Genomic DNA, 18,283 nt, shown 5'->3' on the forward strand with positions numbered 1-18,283 from the left:
TCCCCGTGGTGTACCCTGGTAACGTCTTTTGACGGCTAAGAGATCTGTAGTTTCCGGCATGTCTTCGCTTTGCTCCCACCCCTCCAGGGTTTTCGGCCTGCGCGTCCTGCAGTGGAATGCTGGTGGCCTTTCCCAGACAAAAAGGCTCGATTTGTTGCGTTCTCTTAGGGATCACGACATTGGTATTTTTACGTTACAAGAAGCCAATCTTACGGAGGAAACTCTTTGTTTCTTTCCATTTCAAAGTTATCATCTATTTTATTACCAAAATTTAGACAAATCGCTAGTGGTATCTTGATGGGTGTTAGAAATGACCTAATATCTCGATTTAAAATCGTGAAGCAGATGGGCACTACTGCCGATAATTCTGAAATCATTGAGTATGTATGTATGGAAAAGGGGTCATTTTTTCAGACTCTACTCCTTATACGTACCCCCTTCATGTAAACCAAATCTATCCAATTTACTTATTGACGACAAAACTATTATCATTGGAGATTTTAATGCCCATTCAACTCGATGGGGCTATGATGATGTTAATGCTGCTGGTAAAGAGGTTGAAGACCTTCTCAATTCTAGTCCTCTTGAGCTTATCTTTAGAGACTCAGACATTCCCACATTCCTCCATTATAATGGAACTCTATCTAACCCTGACCTCCTCCTTGTGTCTTCCCATCTTTGCCAATATACGAGGAGATCTGTGATTGAAGACCCAGGTTCCGGTCATAGACAAGTAATTGCCACTGTTAAAGTCCCAACATCACAAATGGCTAATAAGGCCTCGAAGAAAAAGTCTTGGAACTTTAGAAAGGCCGACTGGAGAAAATTCTCTAACATCTTAGACGAAGTCCTACAAAACAATCCTATTAACCTGTCGTCTCACCCATCTACCTTGATCAACCAGTTTAATAAACACATAATGTACTCAGCTCGTAGATCTATACCAAGAGGTAGACCCAAGGCATATAAGTGTTTTTGGTCCTTAACATTGAATGAAATTAAAACAAAGCGAGACCGTCTCAGAAGAAAAGCTGAGCTTACTGGAAGATCTGTAGATATCTCTGCTTGGAGGAAACAGACAGCCTTTTTTAAAAAGGCAGTACTTTCTGCAAAACGAATGTCTTTTGAGCGTTTTATTAACAACCTCAACTTTAGGGAAAACAGTACCAAAACTTATAAGTTCCTTAGCAAAATCCAGAATAAGTTTTCTCCGCCTCAAAGACAACCTATCCATGCTGATCATCGATGCCTAACTGATGAAACCAAAATAGCAAACGCGTTTGGAAATTTCTATCACTCTTCCCAAAGAAAGCGCTGCTTTGCAAGAAAGAACTCGAAGGTTCTCAAGAGAAAATTTAATAGCCCTCACGCTGAAGATCGGAAAAAAGACACTCATATCTTCTCTGATCTTTTCAGCGAATATGAATTCAATCTGTCTTTAAAAAGACTTCCTATAAAAAAGTCTCCTGGCGATGACGGGATACACTCTGAATTCTTGAAGCACATGGGAAATTACGCAAAAAGGTACTTTTAGAAATCTTCAATGTTTTTTGGAAAAGGGGAGTCGTGCCTAATTGCTGGAAGAGTGCCAAAATTATCCCAATCTTAAAAAAGGGCAAAAACCCAGACTCCATTGAAAATTGTAGGCCCATCTCTCTGACAAGTACTACTGCCAAACTAATGGAAAGAATGGTCAATACGAGACTCAACTGGTATCTGGAACATTTCAATTTAATACGTCACGAGCAAGCAGGTTTTAGAAGAAATCGATCCACTGTTGACCAAGTTACCTTTTTCAGTCAGGCGGTAAAGGATTCCTTGGATAATAGAGAGGTACTGACTGCTGTTTATATAGATTTTAAATCTGCCTATGACTCCGTTTGGAGAGAACTCTTGATACAAAAACTCGCTGACTTTGGTGTCCACTCATGCATGCTTAATTGGTTTCGATCTTTCCTTTGTGGAAGAAGCTGCAGAGTTGAATTCGGAAAGGGAAAATCGAGAAGCTTTAATCTCCGTACTGGTCTCCCACAGGGAGCTGTTACCAGCTGTGCCCTTTTCAACGTCTACATCAATGACTTGATAAACACCTTAACGGCAGTGCCTAACATCCATTGCCTCCTATATGCGGATGATCTTGTTTTCTGGACCACAGCATCAAAGCGCCACGCTAAATCAGCTGTTGAGACCACACTTAATCTTGCACTGGAATCCCTCAGTCGTTGGTGTGAGGAAACTAATATGGTAGTAAATCTGAATAAGTGTGCCACTCAAACTTTCTCACTAATGCATCGACCTATTATACCAAATCTCTCTTTTTCTGGCACTATGCTTGAAAATGTTGATTCCTTCACTTATCTCGGAACCGTTTTTGATTCTAAACTGAGCTGGAGGAACCATGTTGCATTTGTTGCCGAACGGGTAATAAGACGCCTCCCTATTTTAAAACGACTTGCCGGCACTCTCTGGGGATGTGCCCGGTCTACCCTTGCTCTGACTTATCAAAAATACATCCTTCCAATTTTTACTTACTGCTCTGAACCACTCATCTCTATGCCTACATCCCTACTTCAAAAGCTTGAGGTCTTACAAAACCAGGCCCTTAGACTAATAACAGGTGCTGTAAAAACTACACCTATAGACGCAATGACCTTGCTCACAGGCATTAAACCTTTGGATGTTGTCTTTAGGGAAAGGGCTGTCTTACTATACTTTAAACTTACCCAAATGGATAATTTCTGGACTAACTATCAACTTACTCCTCGTAATTTAAAAACTCAAAATGGATTTATTCAGACTGTCAAAGATCAATTGGTTGGGATCGATCTGCCCCAACTAGAAGGTCAGGTGGAACTGGTGAGCCCTCTTGACTACCAAAAAATTAATGTCAGGCTCTCTCTTGAACAGGACATTGTTAAAAGTGAAACATCTACCGCTGCTCTCCACCTTCTTGCGCTGGAGACAATGGGAATCCGTTACCCGGAACCGCTCTGGCTGAGAGTTTTTACAGATGGCTCTTTCCATCCGGATCAACCAAATGCTGGAGCTGGTATCTCTTGTAATCTCTTCTCCTTTGGTGCTCCAGTGGGTGCCAATAGATCTGCTTTTGACGGGGAAGTTGTTGCAATCCGTATTGCTCTTGAACAGCTTTTTTGTTTTATTGAGTCTTTTTCAAATGTGGTTATCCTTTCAGACTCGAAGGCGGCGCTTTGCTCGATTGAATCTATGCATTGCCCTTCCAATTGCGACGTTCTAAAATGTCAGGATGCGATACGCAAACTCCACCATTTTGGCAAAACTGTAGCCCTACAATGGATTCCCGGGCATTGTGATATTGCAGGAAATGAGAGGGCTGATGTTTTGGCAAAGAGAGGCACAAGAATTCTCCAGGCTCTTAGTAGCCCAGTCCCCTTTTCAGCTTTAAAAAGGATTATTAGATCAAAAATCCATGGGGATTTCCACCAACAATTGTCAGAAAGGGTAAAAACCAAAGTGTGGAGAGATCTTCGACAGAACACCATTCCAGACTGGCCGCGCCGCGAAGCGGTGGCTCAGTTTCGACTACATACCGGACATGACTGCCTTGCCGCGCACCTGTTTCGTTTAGGGCTGGCACCTGATCCCTATTGTTCTCTATGCATGAGCCAAGCTGTTTTGGATGGCAGCCACATCCTGTGCTGCAGGGCCCTCCGCGGGTCGTCGTCTACCGAGCGATATTGGGAAGCAAGAGCGCTCCTAAGGAAATGACTTTTTACTTTCTTGTTTTGTTCCTATGTTTTTGCTTTTTCATGTCAATTACCTCTGCCATTTGAAATAAATAAATAAAATAAATTTTAATGAAAAAATATTTATATTTTTTTCCAAAACTGATAATACATATTTAGAATAGAAATACATGCTTGATTGATTTTTTACGGGGGGGGGATTACAGGAGATTGGAACTAAAAATTGAAAGCTTTGCTTTAATCTACATCTTAAAGTCTCATTTTCAAACCAGAAACTGCTAAGTCACAAAAAAATTTAGCGAAACAAAAAGTAGTATTATATTTGCGATTAAACATATCGAATAGATTCCCATTTTAGTTATCACTTCAGTTTTAAAATGTCATAATAAAAAAAATCAATCTTAAGCTATATTTTTATACACTCTCGCAACTTTTAAACTATTTGTTCTGTTGACTCGTGTATAATTTCATTCTATTAAACACGAAAAATAAATGGAGAAAAATATCTCACTTGTATAAATAGCTATATCAGATGCGTAAAAGGGTGCAAGAACAAATTTGAACTTTTTGAACATAAAGCCCATATAACTTCTTAACTATTAGTCCCATCGTCCATTAGTCCTTGCTCAGTCTAATGGTTCATTGAATTTAGCATGAAAAAATACATCGGATATGCTTCTTCAATTCACCGTCTAAAAATTCGATTCTCACTCTCGAATCACGTGAGTCCCTCAACAAAAGAAAAGGGGGGAAGAGTTATTATAAATGATACGTGAAAACTCCCCGACTCTCAGAAGGAAGTAAAGAAGTTTTCAGGTATCATTTTTAAAAACGTAACAAAACGTTTCGTCAAAAAAAAAATACCTCGGGTATTAATTTTGTTCGAAGAAGCACTCTTTTATTTGCTTTAATTACTGGACTGCTATCGCAACTTCCAGCTATTTTTTTTTTTTTCATTTAAAAAAACCATGAAGTTATAATATCTTAAATTTGAAACTATTATTTTGTATTATTTGTATTCGATTTCAAAATAAACTCGTCTTTACGTTTTTAATAACCATTACTTTATAACCTTCATTGAACAGCCGACCCATTTTTGGGGGGGTTTACGTCTACTAATATTCAACTCCATAGCCTTGTAATTCTGAACCCAATCCAGAAGACAAGGGAACTCCAGAATCAAGTATTGGGAGAAATTAGCCTTCGTCGAGGACTCAATCATCAATTTTTATTTGATTGAATTTTAATGCTCATTTTTTATTATTACAAGCTTATTTTAAAGAAGAAATTTTCTTATCTTACTACATCTGGTAGCCCTTTTTTTTTCAATTTTTATTTTCAAAAATGTAGAGATTCTCTACATAAGTACAGAAGTATGTTCAGACATTTTGGAGTGCACCAAACCACAAAATCGTGATATTCGCTGCAATCCTATACGATGTCAAGTAGAACTATATTATTATGCAAATTAAATAATCTAAAACACGCTTGCATGATTCAGATTTATCGTGCAAATCAAATCATCTAAAATTAGTTAACCTGATTCAGATTAATTGGTAAAATGAAATCCTCTTAAACTTTCTTACATGATTCAGATATTTCGTGCAAAATAATCAATCGAACTTATATAAGATTGAGATTCTTAAAACAAATCCTCTAATACTCGCTTAAGCGAATCAGATTTATCATGCAACTTAAATACATTTTAGCTTGTTTACACTACTCTGATTTTTCTTGCAAATTAAATCATCTTAAACTTGCTCACACAATTCAGATTTATCGTGCAAATTAAATCATCCAAAATTAGCTGACTCAATTCAGATAAATTGTGCAAATGAAATCCTCTTAAACTTTTTACATGATCCAGATATATCGTGCAAACTAAGCAATCAAACTTACTCACAATTGAGATTCGTTAAAAGTGAAAACAAATCCTTTAACGTTCACTCACGTGATTCAAATACATCGTGCAAATTAAATACTTTTAAACTTTTTTACACAATTCAGATTTATTCCGCAAATCAAATTATCTGAAACTTATTTACACACTCCAAATTTATCGTGCGCATTAAAAACTCTTAAATTTTATTACACGACTCAAATTTATCCAGCAAATTAAATAATTTAAAACATAATTCCGATTAATCGTGCAAATCAAATCATCTAAAAATATCTTTTTGAATTCAGATTAATAGTGCAAATGAAATCCTCTTCAACTTCCTTACATAATTCAGATACATCGTGCAAATTATATAACGTTTTATATAACTTTTTTGAACTTGTACAGTTGGTTAAAAATTAGAGTAAAAATATCATTTTGAAAAAATTTGTTGCCTTAAAAGTACAACTATTTCAGATTTAAAATCACCACACCCGAATTAAGCAAGATCAAGTATTCGCATAAATGCAACAAAAAATTTGTTCCCCAGAATAATTTTTAAAAAATGAATAAATTAAATAAATATCTATCTCTAAATATTTTAAAATGTATTGCTACATAAGTGATACAAAAAAAAAGACTGACAGCTTGATAGTTTTATACTTTCTCCAGACCGAATAATGGAGTTGTATGTTCCATTTATTCGACCAAAATTTCAGAATGGAGTCATTTTCAACCAGGCAAAATGTTTCACGTAAACCACTGGAATTAAACATAAAAATTTATTTCGATATTTTTCTGAATTTATCCCAGAAAGTAACACAACTAAACACTCAAATTTTTCACTTTCATGGCAGTAAAAAGAATAACCGAAATACGTGAATGGAAAACGGGAGAAAATTTCGTTTGAATAAGGTACGAAAGTTTTCGTAAGTTTTAAAAAACTAGTAATAACGCTCCGCGTATGAAAAAAGGCAATTGCTTTTTCCCGGAAATTAGAAAGCAGGGACTTTCAACTTTCAGATATAAAACAGAATCGATTGCACTAACTTTTAAAAAAAACTGAGAAAATGTTAATCCTTGAATTAAACAATTAAAAAAAAGGTTAAAGAGTGAAGCGTGTTAACTGCAATTCATTTTTTTTTTTAAAAATTAGATTATTTTGTAAGAAAAGTTAATTTTATTAGCTTCAGTAGTTACTAAAAACAAGACCAAGTGCTCAGTTTTTAATTCAAGGGAGTTAAATGAGAATAAGTAGCTATTTAATTTTAGAGGTTTAGTTCGGTACATATTTTTATTTCTTTTATTTATTTTAAGACCTTTCTGTATTTTCTGAAGAAGTCAGTTGAAAAAATACTTCACTTGAATTGCATCTGCGAAAGAAATTAAAATTTATTTTTATATGAAGTGATTAATTAAACTACTATCCGATTCCATGTCAGAGATACTTGATCTGTAATGATTTAGATTTGATTATCTATGATTGTCAATTAGATTATCCATGATCATCTATTAGATTATCTTTGATTATCTATTATATTGTCCATGATTATCTATTATATTGTCTATGATTATTTATTATATTGTCTGTGATTATCTATTATATCGTCTATGATAATCTATTATATTGTCTATGATTATCTATGATTATCCATTATTTAGATTATCTATGATAAGATATGATTTTTATGATTATGATGATGATTGATATTGTTGATTATGATAATATTTAGATATGCTTATCTTTGATTAGATTATCTATGATTTAGATTTGATATAGATATTTATATCTTCATGAGATATTTGCATAACTTTGATCTGAGCCTTGATGATTTCAGAAAACTATTTAAAGTGGTAGATTTCAAGTAAATCTTTCAGTAATATTAACTTTCTAAATCTAAAAAAATTATTTGTTTTAATAAATAAATTTAGATTTGTTTAATAATAATATTAAGAAATAAATGTGAAAATAACAAACAAACATTACAAATAACAACTATCTGACTAACTTTGACGTGTAACGCCTAAACGAATTAAAACTGTACGTCGCTTAAATGGAACAGCAAAATGTTAGCTACCTCTGAGTACAGATCTTTTCTCGTCTAATCTTAAAGTAAATAATTCCCGCAACAGCAAGTTGCGGATCAGAAGTGCCATGTAGATTAAAGATCGACAATAATGGAACCAATGGCAGGATGATGGCAAAGTGATCAGCAGTGCACATCGGGGGCCATTACTTTTAAGTGCCTCCAGGGATAGAACCTCCGTAGAGAGCTCGTGAATCACTATGCCATCAAGAGGTGCTCGGGTTTCCATAATTGAGTTTTTGGATATTTATCGGTGCTTCTATTTGGTGCTAGTGGAGATTTCCTTTAAGAGTTAAATTTTATGCGCAATGTAAACAAAGTGTAAATTGCACTGAGGAACATACTTATATTTGTTCCCTGTTGCACGAGATCTTTTTAAACGGATCTTGGATATTTCCACGTCACTGATTTCAAATATGCAACCAGTTTCTCCCTTCAAGTTTCTTTAAATGATATTTTTAGACTTTTATTCGAAATGAAGAAGTTTAAGAACATTATGTATAACAAAGAGTCGCCTAAATGTTTTATTTTATTTTATAACCATCGTTGAACAGCAGACCCAATTTTATGGGTTTATAACTACTAATGTTCAACTCCGCAGACTTGTAATTTTGAACCCAATGCAGAAGACAAGGGAACTCCTGAATCGAGTTTTGGGAGAAATGGGAGAAAATGGTATTGGGAGTAATTTGCTTTCGTGGAGGACTTTTTGATGAAGCTAACCCGCATTTGCGTTACATGGAGAGGAAGAACATGGGAACCTCCCACGGTTAGGAGACTCTAACCCATGATCCGTTTACCCCTGAGGATATTTCACGTCAGCACTGAGGTCGGTGCAAGCCGAATGTGGAATTCGTATCGACTGGGATTCGAACCTGGTTCGCCGCATTGGAAGGCGAACACTCTATCTCTTGTTCTCTGCAGCTCTCGCATAAATGTTGCAAAAAACTTCCATTGGAGTTAGCGCACATCATCAGGATTAAAATTCCATAATAAGTCATGCGAATAAATAATTGTCATACGCCGCTAGGCGTGCTTCCCCTATTATGAGGAATTTCGAACAGTGCTTCTAAACAGGTCATAATAGAGAAGTACTCCAAGCCGCGTACGATGGCATTTCTAGGCATGTCTTTCTATGCAATTTTAATCCTACTGATGCGCGTTGTAACTCCCCAAGAAGTTTGACGCAGCCTCATCGCGACCACGAGTTATAAATAACGTTTTTAAACTTGTACATTTCACCAAAGAAAATAGACTAAAAATGCCGTTTAAAAAAATATCTGCAGCTTTAGGTGCAGAACTAATTTTAGATTTGTTATCTCCACTCAAATTAGGCAAGATCAAGCATATGTATAAACGCAGAAAAAAAATTTGCTTTTCAGTGTTATCTATTTAAATATATTCCTTTAATGTGTCGCATGTTCCCTTATTTGTGTGAATTAACTATCTTATTTCTTTTATTGTGTTATATCATGTACGACAGTTCTAATGTATCACGCGTATTGTTTTCTTTCATGCAGAAAACTTTTTTAAGTTATAAAAGTCATTTTAAAGGGCTATTATATTTTTAATGCGCTTCTTTCTTTAGAATAAATCGTACATTACTTGTTTTCTTAAAGAGCAACCATATAACAAGTTAGAAAGAAGAATGAAGAAATATGTTGTATTTTTATCACCTAAAGAATGATTAAGTTTTACCACCTATATAATGGTTTTCCCTACTTTTATTATCAAAGAGTTGCCAAACTAAAGGATTTTTTCTTTTGTTATGACTAGCCCTGACACCAGGGACTATACATCATTTCGGGACCTAATGATTTGTTTATTTTTATGTTTACTACAGATAGAAAAAAAAGTAGCAGAATAAAGTGATAACAAAAGAGGAAATTGGTGTTTTATGTTAAATTTTACGAAAAACTTGAGAGAATTTTCTTCTTTGTGTTGGGACTAACGTTTTTTTAGGAACTCATCAAAAAAGAAATTGGTTTTTTATTTTTTGTAATAATTTCTGGAAAAAAAAAATTAAAAATAATTTTTATTTAGTGAATACGTTTTTAAGGAAAAATATAACACTTATGTTCATGAACAAATTAAAAGTCATTTATTTAAGACTTGAAACAGAAAATAATAACTTTCCCATTTTCAAATCGAAATCATTCGTAAAACAAAAACAAATTCAAATTAATCAGATACTGCTAGAGTAAAAATAGACACTTGTTACGATGCTATTGAAGTTGCTATTGACATTTATTCAAACATTACAGGATAGTTTTAAAAAATATATAATGCGCCTACGTATTGAAACAAAAGAATGTAAATTAAAATTTATTTTTAGTGCGTTAGAATCATTTTAGCGATTTTAAAAAAATTAATGATTTTTTTCTCTAATATTTTTATTAGTGTCTTCTAATCTTTTAGTGCATTGGTGAATTTTTCAGTGATTTTTGGTGCATTAGTGAATATTTTTCCTTTACAAATAAAATTATGCGTGTTTCTAAAGAATAAAGCTTTTGACGAAATGTGTATCTTCCACTAAGGAAAAGATAGTAACATCACCTATTTGACAAAACGTTTGATCGGATCATTTTCAAGGGAAATGTTTCGTCAATAACAAAGAAACTTTCGCGAACATTATCCATTTCGTATTGTGAGTGGCTAATGAACTCTAAACTTCGCATCCTCAACTAGCAATAATTAAAATAAATTCCCTAATAATTTCTAGAAATACTGATTACTCATTCATTCATATTTCCTTCATTTTATGTTATATTTATTAAACACAACTTGGACAACTTCAACGTCGCCAGAAAAAATGCTTCTTGCAGTGAATTCCCGCCCATGTGAACCTTGAGTTCAATGAAATAGCTGATTTCTTGGCTAAAAATGCCAGAGATCTCAATCAAAATACAATCCCAACTACGCTGGCAGATGCAAATGCTTTTGCAAAGTCATGACTATTCACCCCCTTAAAAATCAAGGCTCACGATCAAATAACTAATCTTGACATCGACAGGGAGGACAGCCACCACTCTCATCAGACTAAGAACAAAACATCATAAAAACATGAGAGTTTCTGCAGATGGGACTAGAAAATGTCAAACCTCTGGCAACTGTCTTAATGTGGAACTCACACCATATCATTATTTTAACTGCCCTGCAGTCGTAGCAGGCCTTCACCTCTTAAACTACCCTATAGAAGAAGATTTATATTCACTTAATGCCAAAGAGATAGCAAAGACTATTCAAGCACACCATGAGATATGATTCAATTGAGGATACGACAACAACCAACTATGTTGCACTAGATTTTGACGCAATTCGTATCCTTCACTGAGGAAAAGATCGCAACATCCTCTATTTGCACAAATCGGCTCATTTTCGAGAAAAAGGCTTCGTCAATAACGAAGAAAATTTCGTGAACATTGTCAATTTCGTATTGTGAGTGACTAATAAAATCTTAACTCCGTATCATCAACTAGCAATAATTAAGATAAATTCCATAATAATTTCTAGCAATACTGATTACTCATTCATTCATATTTCTTTCATTTTATGTTATATTTATTAAACACTATGTTGCACTAAGACTAATGATTTTGAAGCAATTCGTATCCTCCACTGAGGAAAAGATCGTAACAAACTCTATTTGCACAAATCGGCTCATTTTCGAGAAAAAGGTTTCGTCAATAGCGGAGAAAATTTCGTGAAAATTATCCACTTCGTATTATGAGTGACGAATAAACTCTAAACTTAAACTATTTTAATAAGAAAAGAATACATGCGGAACCAGTTTTGTGTTTCTTATTTGCCCATTTTCTACGGAAAGTGTGGTTAAAATTCTTACAATAAATTATTACGATATGTATTACAGTAAAAAATACTTTCATCCTGGTCGAGAGTATTTTTACCTTAAATTTTTATATCTTTTTTACATATTGTATAGACGCTTTTATCTGCCGTTTTTGTCGTCTTTAGGTTTCAAAGTAATTCTAAGACATTTAATAGCGCAAGTAAGATTAAAAACTCTAAAAATTTCTCTTGTTTCAATAAAATTATAATGAAAGTGCGGTTAAACAAGAAAATAAATATTTAAACGCATAAAAATTATTAAAATGAGATATCTGAAGCATAAAATGAGAGAACTGAAGCATCAAGGCGTATAACTTCAATAAAAAGGAACTAAATGCCTAAACTAGATGTTTCCATTATATTATTAAAAAACAGGATGAATTCAAGAAAGCTAAGTAAGTATAAAAAAAAGACTTTAAAAACTTTTGAAAACAGTAAAGAAGTGAAACCAGGCTTAAAAGGTAAATAAAAATATTTGCTGAAGATTAATTAATTTAGTTCTTTAATAAATAAAAAAAATTAGAAAATGTTAAATATCTTGTTCTTGACTCACATATAAAATACCAAAAACATTTTTCGTTTTTGAGTTGTTTCTTTTTATTTATTCTAATTATTTCGTTTACATAAATCTCTAAAATATTCCACTAAAAAATCAAACATTCAAACATAAATCTCTTTGTTTGCTAGAAAATATCTTTTGCTTTAAGCGTGATTAATAAATTAAAAATTTTCATTATTTAAAAAAAAAAAAACATAAAACTTTTTTCTTGGGGTACTTAATTTTGTTGCAGAGTTCTCTGCTTTTTTATAAAACGTCTACTTTTATGTATTCAATTGAAGTAGTGTCGTATTACGATGCCTTTTTTAATAACAACGTAATAAAAATAAAACTTAGTTTTATATCGTATGAGAATTTTTAAAAAAAAAATCTTAATAGATTAAGTTTGCGGAGACGAGTCCGAATTTTCCCGAATACCCTTTCTAGGCGTGGGGGGTTGGTGCGGGGTAAGTACACTCTTAATAGATTAAGTTTTGATTGAGTACGTAAAAATAAAATCATCACTGTGAATTTCTTTCGTTAGTAGTTATAGTTTACGTTTAAGTTCCTTCAAAAGCAAGATAGAGCGTTTTTAATCTAAACATTTCTAAAGTATATGAAAATATTTGTGTCTAATTAATAATTATTCAAAAATTTTCAGCAAATAATTAGGTATAGCAAATATATATTTCATAAATTCATAAGCTTTAATATTATCATTATTATTATTATTATAATCGAAATTAGTACTATTGAAATTATAATTATTGAAATTATTATTATTGAAATTATATATTATTGAAATTATTACTATTGAAATTATAATTATTGAAATTATTATTATTATTGAAGTTTTTATTATTGAAATTGTGAATTCTGAAGAAACTTACAACTCTGAAAGAAACTAGTAATTAGATCTCTGATTGTTATAGCACACAAGATTGAAGAGGTCTGGACAATACAGTTACATTTCTTTAAAGGTACCATTCTAACATTAAAATGCTCTTTAGTATTGTTTACATGTAGGTGCGCTATAAGTTTCTAGATTTCTCTCTAGGTAGTAGCACGATAGCAGCAATCTTCCAGCTTGTCTGGAAAAGAAAGATGGCTGGTGCGCAATAATAACCACATTGGCAACATCATTTTGTTGGTATCACGAAATTGTAAAGTCTTAACCTACATGACATCTCTAGATCCCAACGAGCAGCTGCAGGAATGCATTATTTAATGCGTTAAATATTGCTTTGCAACTTTTATCGTTTTTCCACTTCCTTACATCAATTAAAAAATAATCAATACTATTTTTATCTATCGTTTAAATGGGGCTTTGTTTAGGGAACAAATAATAATAAATAATAATAATGTTAAATATTACATTGCAACTTTTATCATTTTTCCACTTCCCCACATCAATTAAAAAATAATCAATACTATTTTTATCTATCGTTTAAATGGGGCTTTGTTTCGAGAATAAATAATAATAATGTTAAATATTACTCTGCAACTTTAATCATTTTTCCACTTCCTTACATCAATTAAAAAATAATCAATACTATTTTTATCTATCGTTTAAATGGGGCTTTGTTTAGGGAACAAATAATAATAAATAATAATAATGTTAAATATTACATTGCAACTTTTATCATTTTTCCACTTCCCCACATCAATTAAAAAATAGTCAATACTATTTTTATCTATCGTTTAAATGGGGCTTTGTTTAGGGAATAAATAATAATAATGTTAAATATTACTCTGCAACTTTTATCATTTTTCCACTTCCTTACATCAATTAAAAAATAATCAATACTATTTTAATCTATCGTTTAAATGGGGCTTTGTTTAGGGAGCAAATAATAATAAATAATAATAATGTTAAATATTACTTTGCAACTTTTATCATTTTTCCACTTCCCTACATCAATTAAAAAATAATCAATGCTATTTTTATCTATCGTTTAAATGGGACTTTGTTTAGGGAATAAATTATAATGGTTATATTAAATACTAAAAAACATTCGAAATAAAAAAATATAGAGATAATTATAAAAAGTGATAGTTTTACCTGAGCAAAAAAATCTGCATCACATTTGCCACCACTGCAGCATTTATTGGAGCATCCTCCTTCTTTAATTGCATTCATGCTCACTGTAAATATTTTTAATTAATTAAGTTAATTAACAAATTTTTTGTGTGTACAAACATTGAAGCAAAAGTAAGAAAATGGCAGATGTTCCCAAAACAATAGTCACATAACCATTTTTATGAATGCCCAAAATCCAATTATTATTCAGTAGAAATTTAATAATTATTTCGTTCATTTTTCCGCTTCTACAAATATGAACTTAAGGATGTGTATAAAAAGTGAAATTATGTGATTATTTTTTATTAGAAATTGCACATTTTCAGAACATCAGCTATTTTAAAAATGAACAATTTTGCATGGAATAAATAGAAAACTTACAAACATATTTCTCTTATAGTTATATTCAATGGAAACAAATGCCGCTCTTTGTATAGAATTGACAATAATCTATGAGATTGTATTAACAGCTTCTAGAAACAAGAATTACCAGCATTTTTTACAACAAATTTTATTGCTTACGAAAAGCGTAACCATAATAGTAACCTTTAATGTTATTATTACTCAAGATTTATGACATTGAGAAGTGTACAAACTCTTTAAAAGCAATACATTTTAATTCAACGGAAACATTTTAATTAAAAACCAGTATCACTCTTAAATCGAATTAAAACCCATGAATCTATTCAGGTTTAAAATATCTTTCACTTGAAAAGCTACTAATTGCTTCTTTTCAAAACCAATTTATCTTCACCCCAAATATAAGATTATAAATAGCATTTTCAAAAGGAAATCTTTTCCAATGAAACTCCTTGAAACCTAGTTATGCTAATTTTTACTACTATTTAATACCAATTCATTTAATACTAAGGTGAGGTGAATAACTTAATTTTGATTCGAGAATTGCATATCATCTCCATATCTTAATTGTTTATCACTGGTAATAAAATATTTTTAATTCAAAGCAAAACAATGAATTAAAAGCGGTAAAAATTGTCAGCCATTATGAAGGAAACTTATTTTAAATTTGTTTTAACTATTGTAAAGCTAGTTTTCATTTTAGTATTGTAGAGTTATTCTTCATCCATTGTTATTTTCTTTATAACTCTTAATTTCGTAACGATATGTTCTTTAAAAGAAAGTATGTGAGAAAACGGTATACATTATATATTTCCAGTTCAAGTTAAATAAAATGCTTTTTCCAACTGACTATGTCAGTTATAATTAACAAGTATTTTCTAATTTATGAAGAATTTTAAAAACTTGCCTCAGCTGTTGGTATTAAAATCATTAAATTAAGTAAAGAACTGAAAAATCATTAAAATAAATCAAATGACAATGAGAAATTGATAGGGAGAATCGGCCTATTTCTTGCTCCAAAATAATTTGTTTTTATTTTCTTACTTTAAGGGGTCACAGTACCTAAAAAGTGACCGAAATATCGAAATTTTTTATTGCTTTTAATAAAACTTCAAACTATTTCAAATGCACTGAAAAAAAATCATCTCTCTATCTACATTTTTGAAAAAGTTATAAATGATTTTAGATTGTTCGAATACCGAAACTTGCTCAGCAGACAGACTTTTTTCTCATAAATAATAATTTTGTGTTTTAATCTTAATTAAATCCCTAAGGAATTTTTTTATTTAAGATAAAGCTTTGAAGTAAACTTTTTTATCTTAAGTATAATACACTTNCCAAAAAGTGACCGAAATATCGAAATTTTTTATTGCTTTTAATAAAACTTCAAACTATTTCAAATGCACTGAAAAAAAAATCATCTCTCTATCTACATTTTTGAAAAAGTTATGAATGATTTTAGATTGTTCTAATACCGAAACTTGCTCAGAAGACAGACTTTAAAGTGCTTTTTCTCATAAATAATAATTTTGTGTTTTAATCTTAATTAAATCCCTAAAGAATTTTTCTATTTAAGATAAAGCTTTGAAGTAAACTTTTTTGTCTTAGATATAATACACTTATTTAAACTGTGTATGGAATAAGCATTTTATGAGGTATTACAATTTTTACATCATGTTATATATACCTAACAGAAATTTTTAACCTTTTTTTTCTACTCTTTTACAAAATAATCTATTAAAAATATTTTAATTGATACATCAACAAATGAATGTACGAAATCGTTAAGATGAATATTGAAAGCACTAAGAAAAAAAATTTTGAAAATATGTAAAAATAAAAAAGCCTAAGGTATTTAAAAAATTTTAATTTTTTCAATTTTTTTTAAAATTTTAAAAAAATTATACAGTTTAATTATTTTTTGAAGATAAAATATTGATTATAAGTTAAATGAGCATGTAAAGCATCCACAAAATGAACGATTTTACCTTTATTTAAAAACATTGTTGCAAAGGTACTGTGACCCCTTAAAATTGTAATCATTTCTTTAAAAAAATAGTATTTAAGTTACAAAATTTGACATCAAAATTCTTTTTAACAACAATTGACATTATTTATCGTCAAGTTCAGTAATAATAACATATTTATGAAATCAAAAATAAAATTTATTTTATTTATTTCACTTATAATATTAATCATGAATGTAAATAATTTACCTTGAGCATTCGCTGTCAACAACACACCAAACAAAAATATTAATCTTCGCATATTTTAGTATCTAAATTAGTTCCTATTATTTTAAGTCCCTTCGATGAAAATGTTCCAGATATCAAATCCTTTGAAACTTGCAGTCCAAACTTTTATAGACGAATTTCAGACGATCATAAAAACATAAAATGCTGAAACTTACAGCTTTGTAAATTTTGTTCGAAAATTCTAATAACTTGTTAATCTCTGTTTGCTTTAGAAGTGATTACATACTGGAATTTTAAAAATGGCGTAATCTGCCTTTTCGCCAACAACCAATGTTGAAAAATGCTATGAATCTTAAAATGCTCACATTTATTCAGCAGAATTGAATTGTAATAATTTCTTAATCATGCTAACGATGTTATTCATTTATTTAAACGTGATAAAGCAATTAAAATAAACTACGAGTGCACTTTAAATTTTTATTTAAAATTATCGAAAACAATTACCAAATTGATTTAATGTTTCACTGACACAAATAAAAACACGACTGAAACATGCAATTAAAGCCAGCTTGAAGGCAAGGAGATCAAGCAGTTGTCTTAGAACCAGGGTTCGCCAAGTGGGCAAACTTTGAAAAAACCCGCCCGGGTTTTATTGGGTGGGCCCACCTTGAAAAATCCCACTTGGAACGATAAGTGGGTTTTTTCAAAAAACAAAAAAAAAAATTTCTGAAACTTATTGTTTCGCGTTTACTTTTATATAATTTATTGTGCAGCATAAATTTGTCAAATAGAGTTGCATGATTTATATGATTAAGTTTTTAATATTAGTAAAGTAAAAGAAACTCGAATCTTCATATAATTTTATAGTAGGTACTATCGAACACTTCAAGTGGGTTTTTTCAAAAAGTAATATTTTAATGATATTAAATCAAATAAAAATTTAAATAATATAGTCTGAAAAGATCAATTTTTCAAATATAGTTGCATGCTTTATATATTAATAAGAGGGTTATTATATTAATTCATATGTTTAAAAAAATTGAAAAGAAACAATTTATTTCTTTTTTTACCAAGTGATACATTAACAAATTTAAACAGTTTTATTTTCTAGCTATAAAAAAAGCTAAAACTTTTTATAAGAGAATTTTTTTAAATTATTTATCTAAAAATGAAATCATTTTCCTGAGGTTAATTATTTGAAAACAAATGGACAAGTAACTGATACTCTTTATAATTATATGTAGTTTTAATTTCACTTTCTGTTAGCTTATTATATAAACATGTAAGACCATTAAATATTTATTTCAGTTTTTTATTTAACTCAAGTCAGATGAAATTTTAGTTTTTACTGATTATAAATATTTACAGATTATAAATATTTGCAGATTATAATTTTATAATAGGTAATATCCATATGGTTAATAAATATAGTAGTAAATAAATGTGTGTGAAAACAAAAAGATGAATAAAATTGTTCCTTTTATATTACTGCATTTATATTTTATAATTCTAGAGTTAAAAAATTATGAAACGTAATGTGCTTAACAATAAAGAAGATTCAAATATGTAT

General features: G+C 30.8%; 1 protein-coding gene across 1 annotated transcript in view; it reads right to left on the reverse strand.

Annotated features, from left to right (window-relative positions):
• LOC107443793 (dentin sialophosphoprotein-like) overlaps positions 1 to 16,893 on the reverse strand; it is a 35,878-nt gene extending 18,985 nt beyond the window's left edge. The window contains exons 1-2 of the mRNA XM_043040867.2: positions 16,735 to 16,893; positions 14,141 to 14,223 (exon numbers count right to left, since the gene is read on the reverse strand). Of these exons, the coding sequence (XP_042896801.1) occupies positions 14,141 to 14,223; positions 16,735 to 16,786 (135 nt within the window). The 5' untranslated portion in view covers positions 16,787 to 16,893. The remainder of the gene's footprint in view (positions 1 to 14,140; positions 14,224 to 16,734) is intronic.
• Between the last annotated feature and the right edge of the window lie 1,390 nt (positions 16,894 to 18,283).

This window comes from Parasteatoda tepidariorum, chromosome 4, assembly GCF_043381705.1.
Source record: "Parasteatoda tepidariorum isolate YZ-2023 chromosome 4, CAS_Ptep_4.0, whole genome shotgun sequence".
NCBI classification, from domain to species: domain Eukaryota; kingdom Metazoa; phylum Arthropoda; class Arachnida; order Araneae; family Theridiidae; genus Parasteatoda; species Parasteatoda tepidariorum.